The 18,651-nt window shown below is 43.9% G+C and overlaps 1 protein-coding gene across 2 annotated transcripts in view; it reads left to right on the top strand.

Annotated features, from left to right (window-relative positions):
• Positions 1-209: 209 nt before the first annotated feature.
• KIAA2026 (KIAA2026 ortholog) overlaps positions 210-18,651 on the top strand; it is a 55,535-nt gene continuing 37,093 nt past the window's right edge. Inside the window, exons 1-2 of one of the 2 annotated variants that reach the window (XM_048503018.1) lie at positions 210-1,393; positions 15,922-16,122. In XM_048503018.1, coding sequence (XP_048358975.1) covers positions 858-1,393; positions 15,922-16,122 — 737 coding nt within the window. In that variant the 5' untranslated portion in view covers positions 210-857. The remainder of the gene's footprint in view (positions 1,394-15,921; positions 16,123-18,651) is intronic. The other variant, XM_048503020.1, reaches the window with a different exon arrangement.

Genomic DNA, 18,651 nt, shown 5'->3' with positions numbered 1-18,651 from the left:
TCGCGCCCATGTGCGTTCCCCTGCCTTCCATTGGCTATGCAACAACGCGCGTGACCCCGCGGCTGTTTCTCGCCCTCCTCCCCTTTTTTTCGTCGCTCGTCGATGACGAACCCTCCAGCTGATGTCCAAAACAAAGCGCGCAGCGAAACACAACGAGCATAGGCCGCTTCTGTCGCACATGCGCAATTGCAACGGACTCTCTTCCCCACTCCCCTTTCTCTGTCTCTGAGCTGAGGGGAGGGGATAGCAGCTAAGGGCTAGTAGCGCCCCCCCCCCCCCCCGTCCATTAACTGACAGCGGCTTCGGCCGTGTCCTTCAGCAGGAGAGGGGGATATAGAGCCTTTCATGGGTCAGACGTCCTGACGTGACGACGGAGCAGAGGCCTGGTAATGGAAGCGGGGAGGGACGGAATGACACAGGGACCTGGGCAGCAGCAGGTCCTGCACAGGCAATCCTAAGGGGGCGGTGGTTCCCCTCTTCTTACTGTCTTTTAGGGCAGGGGCGCCTCAGGTTAACCATACCTGAGGCGCCCTTTATTTTATCCCCCACCCATAATAAGCAGCCATCCGTGATTGTGTGTCCTTTGCGCTCCTGGAGCTTGGAGCTGCAAATTCCAACGGCTTCGGGGGCCTCCAGCATCCCAAACACGAAGTTAGATAGGAGGCGTCGGTGGTACACTGGCAGCAGCGGCGGCTACCTGGGCCACGATCGTCCTAGCGAGTGGGGACTGACGGCGAGCAAGGAAGAGAACTGTCGGCAGGGCAGGCTGAGGGCAAGGGGGGCTCAGAGCCTTAGATGGCGAGGGGACTTCTTGCGGGGTCTGTTCCCTGCACCTGTCGTTCTAGAGACGGCGGGGCATGAATCTGGCGCAGCCCGGGGGCCAGGAGGAGGAGGACGGCGGCGAAGGAGAAGAAAACGGTATGGAGCCGCCGCCGCCGGACGAAGCCCCGGCCGCGTTAGTTGAGTGCCTGCTGAACGAAAAGGAGAAAGATGCCGGTGGCCTCCACAGCTGGGAGCAGAGCCTGAGCCCCGAACTGCAGCAGGCTTATCGCATCCTGAGCGAGTTTTTGCTGGAAAAGCACCGGCCACTGACAGCGCCTTTTCTGAAGCCCTTGGAGGGCCAAAGACCTGAGGACGGACCATGTGAAGTCGCCTTTTCCTCCTACCATGAAAGTAGAGGGCATCCGTCTCCTCAAGAACCTCAGCCGCTGACGTTACTGAAGATGGAAGAGAAGTTTTCTGTCGGGCAATATACAGGGATCGCGGATTTCGTTGCCGATTTTCGATTAATGCTGGAGAGCTGCTATCGGTTGCATGGTGTGGATCACTGGCTCTCTAAGCAGGCCCAAAAGTTGGAGATGATGTTGGAACAAAAGTTGGCGCTGCTATCTCGGTAGGTGTAACCAAGGCATTATTTTCAATACTGGGCTAGCAAGAAGGAAATTATGAGTATGTTCTATGCAGGATGGAGCAAATTGCACCTTACTTAAAACCACAGGTTATATTTATGGACATCTTGATTTGGATACATCAAAACCTATATTTCTAAGACTTCAGACCTAACAGATGCTAACTAGAGGGTAGGTCCCTGTGAATTCAAGCTCTATAGTGATGGGTGTTTTGGGGTTTTTTTTTGCTTTCAAAACATCTGACTTAAAATGACTCATGGTGATGTTTGCAAAGTAAGACATGTTCAGAAGTGGCTTGTCATCACCTGCTTCAATGTCATGACCCTAGTATTCCTTTTATTATTATTATTATTAAACTCATTTGAGGTGCTGTTCCACTTAATGTAATTTATCAGAAACGTTTGTTTTCATGTTTGCTGCGTGTTACTTTTTTATCTGTACACTATTTGAAAACAGTAGAAAGCTCACATGGCTGAATTTCTTAAAAAGGGAGGTGCTTGGCTTTAGTATTCCTTGAGTTAATGCATTCTACTATGAAAACTGGGCAGCCCAATGGGGGAGGATCCCCCTATGGAGCCAGCATAGCCCAGTGCCAGCATGTGTTCCCATCCCGCCAGTGCAAGAAGCAAAGGCCCCAGTGGACGGGGGTGTTTACCTTTTTTGTCAGCTGCTGCGCAGTTCCATGGTGCCCATCCCAAAAACCACACCGTTTCCCAGGCCTGCAGGTGCAAAACACTGCACTGGCGTGGGGTGGCCGTGGCTCCAATCTTAGTCAGCCAATACTGTCTGGCTGGACCTCATACGATGGCAGAGACATGGCAAAGATAACACCACAATTTGTGTTGCATATCTTTATTATCTCCCATTTTCACTGCTTTATTTTGTGTTTGTTTTTTTCTGGCTTCCGGCACTACGAGAAAGGCCGGGGGGGGGGGGGAGCACCAAAGTGGCACTGTCACCACCCACCTGGGACTTTCTGGATGGGACTGCTAACCATGAATATATGAAGGTAGCTGGCTGCTATAAAAAATCAGGCTGAAATTTTTTTAGCATTCACATGATTGAAGTAACTGTCTGTTCAAATCAAAATAACTATAGCCTAAGCTGAAAGAATAAAAAATATGAACTCAAAACCAGACCTTAGGCTTTGTGTGTAGTTTGTTTGCCATTTGAAAAACAAAGCAGTGTATGGGTGGAGAACTGAAATTTGCAGTCATAAGTGGTAGTGGTGTAAAGTGTGTCAAGCAGTCAACTTATGGGGGTTTTTAAGGAGAGAGATTAATAGAAGTGGTTTTCCTGCCTGTACATAGCAATCCTGGATTTCCTTACTTTTCATCTGTTCAAGTACTAGCCAGGACTGACCCTTCTCAGTTTCCAAGATCTGACAAGATTGAGCTATCCCAGGACATCCAGATCAAGGCAAAATTATGATGGCAGAAAATAATTATTCTGGAGAGAAAGGATATGGTGTTATGTGAAATAATCACTCATTTTGGGGAGAGCACTCACACTTTTAAAGTGTGCTGAGATATTGAACTAAACTTGATTTATCACCTCTTCTGTGTGTCTGTGTGTTTCTTTTTAAACACATCTTTTATTTACCTCTCCCAACTGCAATTGTGTGTTTGTTAAGTAAGCTGGTGATAGTTTTCCTAGATGCCCCGAAAATTAATCTGTAAAAATAAAACACACAATCATGCAAATATTTAGGTGACTGCATGAGGCAGAGGTAACTAAAAATCAGATTGGGCTTGTACAGGTGCAAAAAGGGAATATATAAATGTATTGCCATGGCAGTTCTATGAGTAAGAATTCATTGTAAGTTTTCCCTTACTATTCACAGGTTTAACCTGTGGCAGTCTGCACAGAACTGTTAAAGACTGGGGCACTATCAGTTGTGCTGGTAGCATATTTTGTCATAGTTTCGGAATGATTCCAATGACTGCTTACTTGGTAGCTTCTTGATATTGCTATGCCTGTTGCTCCCTACGAGTAGCAAGTTGGTTGCTTGCAGGTACCATCACACACAAACACAGTCTTTCCAGGCTGAATTTAAGGCACTGGTTTGATCTTTAAAACCTTTCATATCTCCAACCTACATATCTGAATGACTATCTTGCCTATCTTGTATTTCAGTACTTGTGCAAAGTATTTGGAGCAGGATTAGCGTAGATATAAATATTGATCATTTTCTATCAGTTTTTAAAGAAATGAAGATGCAAAGCTGCGCAGTTCCATGAGACTTTTTTCTTATTTTGCTTCTGTTAGCATTGGAGATGATGGTGATGTAGTTATGGTTTGTTTTATCATGATGTATGCCCCTGAACGTATTATTGTATACTGCCTTTGCCTGCTACATAAGGAAAAGCAGACTACATATTTTAATAAAATCAACAACAGTGGCTCAGGATCCACATGTAGCTTTTAGCTACATCGGGTAGGGAACCTGCGGCTCTCCAGATGTTCAGGAACTACATTTCCCATCAGCCCCTACCAGCATGGCCAATTGGCCATGCTGACAGAGGCTGATGGGAATTGTAGTTCCTGAACATCTGGAGAGCCGCAGGTTCCCTACCCCTGAGCTACATGCCCCATGATACCTGCCCCATGTTTCTGGAAAGTGGGTAGTTTCTTTAGAAACTACGATGATTTCATCATCACTACTGGCCCAGTATTAAGTACAATACACCTTGTTTGTAATAGTTATATAAAAGTTTCTGGAGATGTAGAGAGGTTTTGTATATGAGTCCAGCTGGGTGACCTTGGGCTAGTCACAGTTCTTCTGAGCTCTCTCAGCCCCACCTGCCTCACAGGGTGTTTGTTGGGGGGGGGAAGGGAAAGGAGATTGTAAGAAGCCCCTTTGAGTCTCCTTACAGGAGATAAAGTGGGATATAAATCCAACTCTTCTTCTTACAGGAGAGAAAGGGTTTAAATGCAAACCTACTCTTCTGCTGTTTTGTATCAGAATTCTCTTGCAAATCCTTTCCTTCTCTCCAGATACACAAGGACTGATTCAAGTCATGACAGTAGCGGAGAGAGAATCCTTCATGGTCAAAAATAGTATAGTAATTGAAAAAGGTAATGCAGGTATATATTATTTGTGTGTGTTTGACATGGTGTGAGGGGTCTGCAGTAGTCACGTGACTCTTGTGGTTGATGGGAACTGCAAATGTGACTTTTTGCAATTTTTGGAGTGAATATCACTCCAATAGTGTGTCTGGTTCCCTACATGATGATATATTTCGTTGTGGCCAAGTTCACAGTGACTATGTAGCCCAAAAAACACTGTAGTTTCCAGCAGCTGCCATATGTTATGCCCATAAAATTGAATGCCACCGTTTGTTTTTTTCTATGACTAAGAATTCACAGTGTTGGGCTTCACAGTGCTTCATGAAAGCAAGTCTCATCATATTCATGTGAAAGAGGTAGAAATATGGTAAAAATTGCAACTGCCCAAAGGGGGTAAAAAAGGGATTGAAATCTATGTTTATTTTGGTTTGTGCACATGACTGGTGTGCGTCAATACACTTATGCAACATAAGCTAACTATGCATTCCCACCTTCATTAGTAATGTTGTGGTAAGATCAGAGTTCAACTACTATTGCTATAGAAATACCCATTATTGGCATTATTAACTAATGTTAACACTAACATCAAAGTAAGCTCTGTAAGGGAGATTTTAATAACCATGTTTCAGTATTGGAAAAGCTGAGGCTCTTTGTGTTATATAGGATGTATTATATAGGATTATATAGGATGTCTTCTAAAATGGATTTGATTACAAATATGCACCATTTAATTGTTTTTAGTTGAACTCCTGACAATTCAGTTTACTTTATTCTACAAAAAAATCCTATCTGTAGTCTGTTAGTATGCTAAAAGACGGTCAGTATAAAAAATTGGAACATTGCTAATTTATGAACAGCATGGTATAAATATTTTAAACTGATAAAAATGTTGTTGTAAATCTAGAATTCACCTAGTACTTATGGGTGGGATTTTATGATGTTGTCCTCTTTATTTGAAAAGTAATATAGCTGTAGCATTCTATTCCATTCTTGCTTACACATGAGTTAAAGTAGCTCATTTTTTAGTTTCTTCAGTGAACCAAACAGTGATTGGTGAGATGTGCTTATCTCCATGATGGTATAAAAATATTAAACAGAGACCTTGCATGGTTGGTTTTGTTCAGTTTGCATAGGTTTAAGTTGTATTACTATGTCATCAGTCTCCCCCAATTTAGCAATGGTAAACAAGGTTTTTCCTATTGCATATATTGCTAAGCATGCCCAATGTGAGTAACATACTATTGAACAGATTGTTGACATCTGGCCGTTGCGTTCAGCATTTGGGTTTACATTCATGGTGACTTCTTGTGCATCCTAGGACAGAGATTCTTAAATTTTATTCTATTATGAACCACTTTTTGCCATCTGTGTTATTTGCAGCACACCAAATTTCCCTGTGTTGATTGTAGATTGTAGGACATCTGAAGAGTTTCTAAATTAAATTATCTCCTTTCACACTCTGATACAGTTGTACTGTGCGTACTAAGCAAAGGAATAAGTGTGTCAATTTAAAGGCAAAAATGCTAGATTTGCACATGTTCTGTATCAGCTATTCGCTAGCCAAGCTCTCTGGTTCAGGCTTACTCTTGGGTAACTGCATGTGCAAAGTGTTGCATTGCTTCTATAACACAGCCAGCTTCTTCTAATGCTCAGTTTTGGAGAAAAATAGTTGCCCTAAATACAAGTGTGCAAGGGCAATGAAAATATATGTGATTCATAAAAAGAAGACAGTATGTCATATAAGTGATTGTGTATGCTGTGTTGGTGATATACAAATAATAGAAGAGACATAGAACTTGATGATTGAATAGATTGAGTTTGCTACCCCCTGTTCAAGGATGGAACTGTTGTTGTTCTGGAACATCAAATCTGTGCCACCTGACCAGAACAATGATTACTGGTCCATTTTCTAGACACGAGTCTCTTAGCAAGGGGTATAATACTAATGATGAAATTTTGATGACATTTTTACAGCTCTTCCACAATTTATACAGTGAAATGGTGATAATTGAGGCTCACTTTCAACTTTCTGATACTCATGCAACAATGCATCAGAAATTGAGCTAATTCTGATGCAGGTGCATTTGGTTGACTCAACTGATAGTACGTCCCTAAAGTATCATGTTCACTGAAACAATCATTCTCCAGTGATGTCTTGTGAAATTGTCCATCTAAATTTGTGACTTCATCAAACTTAACTTTATGAAGCACTTGAGAAGCAAACTGCTTCATTTTTCTTTTGTTCCTTGTGGAAGTAGCATTGTTGGATGTCATCAGCTTATCACATACTTGTTAAAAGTCCATAATGGAATTTTGCAAGAAGTTGCCTGTCTTTCAGACATGCCACAAAAGACATGCCCATGAATGTCAAATTTGGACACCCGCATGCTTCGACTTGTATTCCACTAGAAACTCTCATAAAATTACATGAATTTTCTGCTGATTGGAGAATAAGCTGTTCCCAGCCTTTTTGAACAAATGGGCACCTTTCGATTTCTGATGCTGGATGGTGGGCACAACCATAGAATGGCTGCTGCAAGAGGTTGAGCTTACCGTGAAATTTCCAGGAGAGAGATTATACATAATTCCAATAGTAGTCCTTCATTGTTTTAAGCAGAAACTCTGTTTAAAAAGATGCTTTCTTAAATTGCCATATTGTTTAACAATATCAGTCAGAGGCCTTCTGCACATTTTTGGTCTTCTTTGGGTCAAATGTACATTACCGTATATACTCATGTATAAGTCGAATTTTTCAGCACATTTTTAATGCTGAAAAAGCATTATATGCGGGTCATTAAATTTTTTTGTGTGTTTTTACTTTGACGACCAGCAGGGGGTGCAGTTTTTATGCTAGCGGCACCGAAATTTCAGGGTACCCTCAGAAGACACTCCTGATGATACCAGCCAAGTTTGGTAATGTTTGGTTCAGGGGGTCCAAAGTTATGGACCCCCAAATGAGGTGCCCCCATTCCCCATTGTTTTCAATGGGAGCTATTAGTAGATGGGGCTACCCTTTTTCGAGGGTTCATATATCCTTTGGACTCCTCTGAACAAATGTCTGAATTCGAGCCGAAAACCTGGCTGGTCTCATCGAGGAGAGAGTCTCTTTATGATACCAGCCAGGTTTCTGAGGTGAAGTTTGGGTCAGGGGATCCAAAGTTATTGGACCCCCAAAGGGATGCTCCCCATCCCCATTGTTTACAATGGAAGCTAATAGTAGATTTTCCATTTCTGATAATATCCCTCTTAAAATCTAAGTTGGGTTACATTTGGGCATACAAATGATGATGAGGAATCCAGTTTTGGAGGATTTTAACTCTTGTGTTTTAGCTTGGTTGCTGGTTGAGCTAAGGTTTTTGTACTTTTAAAGTTATTGTTGATACCGTATTGTTCTTGTTGACCCTCTTTTCCACTTACAGAGCCAGTTTACTGTTTTTCTTTGAAGTAAATATTCAAAAACATTTAACCTACTGATGCCTCAATTGATGTAATTTTATTGGCATCTATTTTTATTTTTGAAATTTACCAGCAGCTGCTGCATTTCCCACCCTTGACTTATACACGAGTCAATAAGTTTTCCCAGTTTTTTGTGGTAAAATTAGGTGCCTCGACTTACATGCGGGTCGACTTATACGCGAGTATATACGGTACCTTCAGGTCGGATTCTCAATTGTGCACGTTTCCCTCCCAGAATTCACTGTGCTGCAGATCAGATAAACTCTGCAGTTCCCAGGAGCAGGCAATGCATGATATTGTTTCTTTATTTATGTTGGATTTATATCCTGCTCTGCCCCAGGGCTCTGGTGCAGGGAAAGCAGAGCAGAGTGATATGTGTTTTTACTTCCTTTGGCTTTTTCACTCCTCCCCACCTTTGCTTGTCAGACAGGAGACGTTCTGCTTCCATATCTAGGGGATTGATAGAGCCCCTTTTTGTTTTTTGTTTAATTTAAGCACTTTCAATCTATCCCAGGAACAGTGGTGTATCTGCCTAGGGATAAGGGAAACCCCTTGTCCCCGGGCGCCACTCTTCTGGTCATGTAGGGGGCACAAAATCGGCCCCCCACGTGACCAGGAAATCCTGCTGTCTTGTCGTTTTCGCATGCCTCGACCCCATCCGAGGCACACAAAAACAACGAGACAGCAGGACTTCCTGCTGCCTCCAAGCGCCCTCAACCCCGCCCTGGACTCCCCCTCCCTTCCTTCCCAGCCGGCAGCCTGCAGTCTCTTCTGACCTCCCCTCCGGGCAGGCCAGAAGAGACTGCCAGAAGAGACTGCAGGCCAGAAGAGACTGGCCTTGGATACCTTCTTTTATAAGCACTGAGGCCAGGGGTGGGACTTGGGGAACAGGAAGTCCCACCCCTTCATGCTCCCCATGCTATTTCTTCCTTAAGCAAAATCAGCTGAGCTTCAATTTCTTCATATTCAAAATATCTGTCAAGTTGCATTGTTGTTGGCAGTGCATTGATGACAACAACTTGCACTACCTTAGCTTCAAAAAAATATTTATACCTATTTCCAACAGCTGATCCTTCGACAGACTAGGCAGTTGACCCCCTACATTGTAAGCCTTCATCTCTCACTTTTGAATACATCACTTATAATCTGCTGTGTTAGAATCTTGACTTCTAGGATTTTTGAAAGTATATGTCAGTTTGTACATCTTTCTCTAATGTATTGTTGGTGGATTCTAGTTTTATGTAGTCATTTGATTTTTCCAGAAAACAAATATTAACTATTTTAGTTGACTACCCTGGGTTCTGTAGGACTATCTTAAAAATTAAGGAACTCTTTAAAAGTTAATTGTATGAGTTTCAATACCTGAAAGAGAATATAATAATATAATAGAGGATGTTTTGGAGGTCACTGATCATAAGTCAGAAGTAACTTGGAGGCACATAATGCACTGTTCTTGTTTTGTTTCCAAAGGTATAAAATCAGGCTCGTTGGGGAAGGCCAAGCCTATCACATGAGGGGTTGGGTCTGCTTGTGTGCTTTGGTGAAGTCAAGCATAAAACAGCTCCCAGTTTTAAAGTGGCGGAGAGGACAGGAGAAGAGCCTGTCCTCTTCACCTCCAATCAGTTTCAAGGCTTTCAGTTCACATCAGAGCACAAAAGGCTGTACCTCGGATCCCAGCATCAGTGAGTCTTTTGAGTCAACACCTCACTGATGCTGGGATCCCAGGTTCAGCCTTGAAATGGTTTGCCTTGTATCTCCAAGACCAGGGACAGCAGGTGACTTAGGGTGGGAGGGAGATGTCTCAGAGGTAACCTCTTGTTTGTTTGTGGGGTACCGCAAGAGGCTGTCCTATCTCCAGTGTTGTTTAACATCTACATACAGCTCCTGGCACAGCTTGTCAAGAGCTTTGGGCTGGACTGTCACCAATATGTGAATGACACTTGGCTTGTTCTGTTGATGGAGGGCTGGCCAGCCGCCGCCCCATAAAATCTGACATAGTGTCTGAAGGCTGTGGCTGGTTGGTTAGAAAAGAGCAGATTGAGGCCAAATCCACCAAAGGCGAAGGTTCTATGGTTGGGTTGGGGTGGTCCCGTTGAGGGTTTCTGGCTGCAGAAATTTGGGGCTACAGCATTGCATCCAGGTGCTTCAGTTAAGAAAATGGGTGTGACTCTGGAATCCACCTTTTCTATGGAATCCCAGGTCACCAACTCAGCGAGAACAAGCCATCTCTTCCAGGCAGTTGAGGCTCCAACACCTACCGCTGCTGCCCCTCTCTGCCCACTGCTCGCAGCATCTGCCCCCCTTCCCTGATCTGTCCCTGGGAACAGACTGAGCAGCAGCTGGGTACACCACTTGGCTTCCTACAATTTCAAAAGACTTAGGATGAACTAGTGGGCCCGGCCACGCGTTGCTGTGGCTCAGTTTGGTGAAGTGGAAAAGAAAGAAAAGGGGAAGCAAATGGTTTGAACATGTGTCATTGCACAATGCTTGAAAGGGAGGGGAGGGGCAAGGGCCCCCTCAGTCCCCTCCCTCTCTCCCGTCCCCTTGCATGGCACCCTGCCCCATCCCTCCCTAACGTTCCCCTTCCTCTGCTAGGGTGGATGGGCCATGTCCAGGTGGCGGGCCCTGTCTCTTTCACTCCCTTCCCTTGCAGGTGAATTACCTAGCTTAAAACACATTGGGAATCATGAGCTACGTTGTGTTCAAATTTCAGAGCGTTTGGTCCAGCAAACCCCCAGACCCTCCCTCACCTTCCCCTTCATCCACTAGGGTGGATGGACCATGTCTAGATGGCGGGCTCAATCTTTTTCACTCCAGATGGCAGTGGTTTTCAAGGAAGGCATGGTTGTTTCCCTTGTATCAGAGGGTGTTGCTTTGACGGCCAGCAGATGGCGCTGTTGCGGAACAGAACTGTGGTTCCAACTGTCACAGGTGTGGCATGTGCACAATAACTGGCACAGTTGTGACATGTACACAACAGGAGGTGTGGAAACAGTATGGAAACCTGGCCGCACGCGAATGCGACGTTATGTGAAAATTTCAAAGCAATCGGTCCAGTAGTTTGGGAGATTACCTGTCAGCAGAAAAACGCACTGATAGATTTTTATATATATAGATTAGACCTTGGCCTCTTCATTCAGAAAATCCTGGGCCTGGAGCTCATTGTACAGTTGGCACTGGGCCAGGAACATTGGAAATTCTTCCACGTTCCCCCTGAACTTCTCTGGTGGGCTCACCAGATATATTCCCAGAGGAAAAGATCCGGGGCATATTTGTAGAAATGGGACCCAGTGACCCCCAACTCCATGTGGAGTTCAGGCACCAGCGCACCGTTCAACTCTGGGCTCAGCTTGGCTGCGTTAAGCTTTAAACTGCAGGAGGAGCTTGGGGCCAGTAATATAAAGTTGAAGCCAACAGAGCCACTGCTCAGTTTGAAGCTGAACTAAGCCTGGCTTCGTTGAGCTTTAAACTACAGGTTCGAAGGCTACAGGCTGATCTCACAGTTGAATAGGCATGCCTGGCTCCCAAACTCTACATGGAGTTCGGGGAAGGGGGGGGGCAGTTGAACACTGAGCTCAGTCTGGCCGGGTTCACTGTTCAACTGTGGGCTCCACCCAGTGGTGGGATTCAAATAATTTAACAACTGGTTACAAGCTGGTTGTTACATTTTAACAACCGGTTCTGCCGAAGTGGTACAAACCTGCTGAATCCTAGCACTGGCTCCATCCTGAAACTCCACATGGAGTTCAGGGTGGATCGCAGTTCAATGGTGGTTGCTTGGAGACTGTGGGGCAGGTCACAATTTAACAATGACCGCTCAGAGACTTCAACAGGTGGCACTCAGGGCACTTGCCCTGCCTTTCCTCACCTTCGATACGCCTTTGGCAAAGGTACTGGTACAGGCAGCATGGTTCCATAGGGTAACTTTCAGACCTGAGCCTGCGGTGACTCAAGCTTACAGGCTAAGGTTGATGATGCTGAGCTACCAATTACATGGTAAAGTGACGGTCCTTCACATCCCTCTGAGTTCGCCTTCTCCTCTTTTCCAAGGGCTTTGGTAACCCAGGGTGTGAGGCTGATAGCTGTAGCACTTCCGCTTAAACTTCAGAGCCCAGGCTGCAGAACTGTAGGCCACTGACTGTGGCATGAGACTTCCTCTCTGCATCTGACAGTGTCTCTACCTTATCTGTAGGGTCTTCCTGCAACATCCAAGGGCCGGGGCTGGATTCAACCCAAGCCCTCAAACACTAGCATTTGCTTTTGTGAAACTGAGTCTTGCTGCTAAATGTTTTGTTGTCCATATTTGCTGTCTTACATTGATTTGAACAATCATATGAATGTGCTAATGGGAACGTGAATAATGTTTTTCTAAATAGTTTTAGGAAAGTACTGTGTGTGTGTATGAGTATGAGAAAGAGGTTTTATGTTGAGTTTGTGCTGCTGGACCATATTAAACTAAACAATTCTGCAGCTGCATAGGCTAAATTAATTTTTCAAGCTAATGGAAATTCTCAAGATTTCCATTTATGTAAGGTTTGAATTTGAGTTTATACATTGCCTATAAGTTCCTAGCTAGTTTACTTCATTTTGCTTGCCAAGTAGGCTGTGTATTTTACATTAAAATTTCAGAAGTCCTGTTGTAAAAATAAATCAGTAATGTTATCTGACGTGTCTTAACTGCCTTTTGACCTTTGTCCTGTTCCAAAACATGATGGCGGAGGTTGTATCCTTCCCTGACACTGCTGTTTTGCAATGGCAGGTCCATATATAACAAGACCAAAATGCTACAAGATTATTTTGTGGCACAAAATGTTGACCTGGCATGCATGACCAAGACCTGGATTAGGAAGGGTGAGACAGTCAGCTTAAAAGAGCTGACCTCACCAGATTTCTCAGTCCTCCACTGAGGGGTTAGGGTGTCTAGGAGGCTTTCTCTTTCAGAGCCCTCCCCATCCCAACGATCTCTGGCATTGAATGTGTAGGCCAGTATGGAATGCAGTCCAGAGTCCTCCCTGCCCTATGGAGATCCAGGTCACCAATACACCTTTTACCATCTTCGACACAGCTGGCTACCTACTTATCCTGCCCTGAGTTAGCTACAGTGATCCATGTGACAATAACCTCCAGGCTAGACTACTCATTCTATGCAGACCTGCTCTTGAGGCTGACTCAGAAGCTAACACTGTTCCAAAATGCAGCAGCCATATTCCTCACTGGTGTGTCAGCGAGAGAGCACATAACACCAGTGGAATTCCTAATCACTCCCAAGGTTTTGATTATAACCTTTAAGGCCCTGAGCAACTGGGACCATTGTATCTGTGGACATCATTATCACATATTGCCCACAGAGGGCACTGTGGTCAGCTGGGAAATACAGAGTTTCTTGCTCTTCATCTGATAAGAATCACATAGTGTCTACAGGAGGTCAGGGCCTTTAAAGGAGCCCAAATTCCTAGGCTGCTTGCCTTTCTTGACCACCCTCTTCTCTAATTTGTCCAAGATGAGGCTCCACTTGAACATCTTGCCAAGGTAAAACAGTTTAAGTGAAGTAGAAATTTTGCTCCTGCCTCCTACCATTCAGCTCTGGAGAGCCTTTCACGAACACCAAAGCTAGTTAACCCCTAACTGTGGACCTAAACAAGGGACACTTTTAGCCCAGGGATGGGAAGATTACCCAAATCCTGAAAAAAATGTGGTCCTTCTCTCCTGTAGGGGGTATGAACTCCCTTGAATCTAACAGCTGGTCCTGGTGGGTTTTTCTTCCAGAATATCTGTGGCAAGAGGGTTAAGAACCAAACTGAGCTAATGTGGTTCCAATTGCCTAAAGTTTTTAGGGTTTTTTGGAAGGGAGAAGTACCTTGCTCCAGGAAAAGGCTTGCAAACCCCAGGCTAAGGTGCTGGAAAACTCCTTCCCACTACCTTTCAACTTGAAAAAATACAGCTGCTTGCAGCAATTCTAGAGCAGTTCCTACCCTACCAAAAGCAATTTTGCACTGCACATAACCCAAGCCAACCCTGGGTAGACCACAGATGGGTCAAGAGGAGAGAAGTTCCATGTTGCCCCTTGCATTCTACTATATCATTTGCATGGTCTTGTGGACAAGTAGGGGTGTCTAAACAACACAGCTTTAGGAGATGAAAAAGGAAGTAAAGATTCTCAACCCCAATAGTTGTCAAACACACAGAATCACACATATACACACCCTAGAGAGTTTTCACAGGGGGTATCTCCTTACATCTGCGTGCTGAAAACGTTTGTCAACCCAAAGTATTTAGACATGCAGGGTTATGCCGGCATTATCCACCATTAATCTGTTACCTTGAATAGGCAATCTCAACTTAAGTTGTGGGAATTAGGTGAAGATAGGGTACAAGAGGGGATAACTGGGATCAAATAACCAACGTACACCAGGTTAGTCCTTAGTGGAAATTCTCATATAAAGAGGCATTTATTGGAAGTTGAATCAAGTTTAATTGAAAAATAATAAAAGGAGGAAAATAAGAGGGAAAATAAGGAGAAAATAATATTTTAAATCCAGTGAAATACACCCTTCTAGCTAGCTTTTCGAGCTAGCTAGAAAAAATAAGAAGATAGGATTTGATAAAATTTTGGGTTGGATGATAATTGCCAATCTTGGAGGGAGACATCAATGGGAACAGCATTGAAGAGGGAAAACACCAGCATTTCAGAGAATCAAAACCTAACTAACACATACAAGTGGGGGTGAGAGGGTCCAGGACACATATGTAGGACCCTGTTCTTATACCCTAAGATGATCACGGACGTGACATGAGATGTTACGGCAGGGAAGAAATTGCAGAGAGATCAAGGGAGTGATCGATTGCTTCTCTAGATCTTTGGATCAAAGGGAAGGAAATCTTTGAAAGTTTGCCACCATAGGGGTGGAGAATTGGTGAGAGAAAGTTCTTCTCAGAGAGCTGATATGATCGCCTTTGAGCTGACCAAATGAACCTTTACCTGACCCCTTTGTGTAGCCAGGCACATCTTTTGACGAGAAAAGGTGTCCTCTCCCTTCCTGCCAAAAGTTGTAAACCACAAGATGGATTCCTGAATTATCCAGAGGGCATCCATTTGGGGGAGGGGGGCAGCGTCCTGCTCTTTTACAGACCATTTTACAGAGGAGGGGTGTGACTGCTAATGCTGGACCTAGAAATGATAGGTCCCTGCAAAAACCTGGCTGAGAGATAAGTTCTTCACTGTCTGAGACTCTAGAAATCCACCGCTAGCAAAGAGTATGCAGTACTGGATTATTTAGACCAGTGACCTCACTCAATATAAGGAAATTATATGTAACCAAATAAGATGTTTCCTTACTTTAGTTTGTCACGTGGAGCAACATACAACAATGCTTATAATTAATTGTGAGTCTCAAAAAGCAGGCAATCGTTGTTTTAAAACATATTATACATTGTGCATACTGAGTCCTGTAAAAAGACATGTTCCTGCTTGAAGGAATTTGCATTTCAGTAGCACAAAGATGTGAGAAGTGAAAGGTGGGAAAGGGGAGGCAGAGTTAATGGATTAATATGATCATGTGCAGTTATATATATGTTTAGGCTTCTTTTCAGTTGAGGTCTTGGTAGCTGCTAATAAAATTGAGACTGCAACACTTGTGTTTCGTATGTATGTTTTAAAGTGTAGATTTGGTTTCTTACTGTGCAAAAGGCATAAATGAAACCTAACGTCAGAAAACAGTTGCCTATTCAGAAGAAAATAATTCCTACTGTAAAGGCAAATTTCTTTTAACAGAAAGCAGCTAATAACATAATGGCCAAATGTTTTAAAAGGTGAAGACCGTGTTCTGCTATGAAGGATTGGACGGTCCTTAGTATATGCAGCCATACCACTTGAGAAATAGCCTTATTCATTTTAATTCACCTTTTAATAATTTTTTAAACCTAGCTAAGACAATGACTGCTGGTCAGGAAAAATATACTTGTGCATTGATTTGATTTTTCTTTCAAGGCATTTAAGAGAGAAGACAGCAATAGCAGTAACATCTAAAGGGTTCTATGGGCTGGAAGATGAGAAGGGAACAGCTTGTGCTTCAACAAGGCGTCGTTCTACACCACGCAGTTTAGCAGGCTTGACCACAGGCGTGTTTGAATCCATAATGGTTCAGGTTCTGAGACAGGAAGAGCAACTGAGAGCCAAAGAAGAAAAGAGGTAAAAGGCAAAAGTGGCATATGTGTGTCGCTATCTTTTCATCCCCCTTCCCCAAGCTTTGCTCCTTTGGAGATCAAGCATATCATGTCCCATCATTTCTGGTTCAAAATGGACTGCTCAGTTGAAGATTTCTACATAATTAAGCATCACATTAGGTAGTCTAATGCTCCTGTGTCAAACATTTCTTATTCAGTTCATTTTTAATGGGAACATTTGTTAAAGTGGTATAAGATTCATAATGTGTTTTAATTGTTTTGCCCCAGAAATTAGATGTGGTGTTAAAAAGCTATCTGTTTATTTACTGATGTTTTATTTTACCTTTTGCTGTTACACTTTTGTATGGTTTTGTAATGTACCTGTCTTTGTGTGCCTTTTGAAAGTAGCATTTTAGAGCAAATAATGTAATATTGCTGGGAGAATTTACTTTGAATTTGATTTTGTTTTGAACTTGTTTTGTTTTCTTCATATGATAAATGAACATATAGTTGTGTTGTGGAAGGCTTTCACAGCCAGAATCATTGGGCTGTTGTGAGTTTGTGGACTGGGTGGCCATGGTCCTAACGTTTCACACGTGTCTTCAGAGGCATGTCACAGTAAGATGTCTTTCTCTCCATTGCAAAGTGTGGAGTAATGTGTTTTGTTGCATATCTATTTTGGCCCTCTCTCAGGTGGGAGGGGGCGAGGCTCATTTGAAGTGTCTGTGTGAAGTTCATTTGCAGTTGCATTTGTATGTATTCTGGTGGTTTGAATGTCAGTGTCTTATCTCAGACACTGGAGTAGGATGAGGCAGTTTGGGGGAAGGGAAGGAGTTTGTTTCATTTTGTGGGTTATTGAATGGTGTTTGAAAAGTCCCCTGATTTTTGGTTTTGGTGGTTTTAATACAGGTAGTCACGTTTTGTTGATTTTCAGACTCTTTTTGTTGAAACCGTCTCGGTGTTTAGGAATTTCAATGGTTTCCCTGTGTAATCTGCCATAGTTACTGTCAGAGTTGTCAAGAATTTGTGTCTTCAAATAAGATCCTATGTTTGGTTTGGGTTAGAGCATGTTCAGCTTCTTCTGATTTCCCAGTGGTACCCAGATTGGTTTAGCCTGCAGGAGCTTTCATGTTCTTTTTCTTGTCAGAATGCTGCATTTTGTAGTTAAATACTTGGACAACAATAAAAGAACATGAAATAAAAGAACATGGGGAGGAGATGCCTTCCAGATGCCTTTGGTCATGGGAATGCCCACTCCCGAAATGGAAGTTTATGTTTGGCAAAAAAGAAGTGCAGTCCATAGGGGCCCATATGAAATATAAAAAACTCACTGAGAAGACACCAAAATCCTTAAGGCAGGGTGTGTGGGATGGATGCTGTTAGGACTTTGAGCAAATCGAGTAATACCCATGATGGCAGACAGAGTACAGGGAATTCACCTTGCAGTACAGGACTACTACTTTGCATGACCCTGCCTCCAGAAGAGCAAAGTCCACACACTCTATGCCTAAGCCCACCCAAGCCTATTTCCCGGTACAGCGACTACACAGCCAGGACGCAGTGGGGGTGGCTACAACAGTACAGATAAGTTGGGCAACCTTTCTCTTGGAAGGCGGAGGACATCTTGATGGGTGATTTCTACTCCATCTCAGGGAAGCAGGAAAAAGAACTCCATCACTTCCTGTCGAGGCTTGGACTCCATTTTAGCCAGTATTTTTCTTGCCTCAACAGGGAGCGCACGGAATTCTTGGGACTCCTGCTTAACCTCCTTTTTATCGCTTTCTTGTGCCTGATCTGTCATCCTGTCCTATTGTATTGTCCCCTTTTCTCTTCTTTCTGTAACTTGGGTTTGGGGACCTTTCTGCTTATTTATTTTTCTACTAATAGTTTTAATTCCCTTAGGAAATTGCTGTAGGCTGCCTTTCCCACCTAAACAAGATGGCCTCCAGAGATTTCCCCCACCCCCAGGAGAGCTTCCATCACTCCGCAGCAGACGCCACCAGGGCAGCCCTTCGGGGGATTCCCCTCCCAGGCAGAACTATCCAGACAACCCTGAAGAGGGCCCCTCTAATCACTCCTCTAGCTGCCTGTTTGAAGGCTCTGCGGCTGAGCAAGGAGCGTCCTTGGAGGCTCATCAGCCTCCGCATGCTAAACGCATGCACAGCAAAAAGAACAGCCGACAGGGAGCAGCCAGCTCCAAAAACAGGGAAAAAACCCGACTAAGCACCTGCAGAGCAGACAAGCCCTGTCGCACCCAGCACAAGCACAAGCAGCCACTTCACAGGAACTCAAACAAGACCTATCCTTTTTTACAACCTTAAACATTGGTGAGTTGGAGGGTGGTTCTCAGCCCTCAGGCTGGGAGGAATCTGCTAATCCTTCAGCTGTGGCTCCGTTTAATTGGCAATCTCTTACTCCTGCTGACCTTGTGGAGTTTTTGAACAGAGCTATTGAAAATAAATTAGAGCAGTACCTTCAGGGCAGAGGGGCTAGGGCTACCGGCTCTCTCCCTTCCCTGGAATCTATGCAGAACAGAGAGGCCAGGGCTACCTGC

Source organism: Sphaerodactylus townsendi, linkage group LG07, assembly GCF_021028975.2.
Source record: "Sphaerodactylus townsendi isolate TG3544 linkage group LG07, MPM_Stown_v2.3, whole genome shotgun sequence".
Lineage (NCBI taxonomy): Eukaryota > Metazoa > Chordata > Lepidosauria > Squamata > Sphaerodactylidae > Sphaerodactylus > Sphaerodactylus townsendi.
The sequence above is the reverse complement of the archived record's forward strand: the minus strand, read 5'-3'. Positions and strand labels throughout refer to the sequence as shown.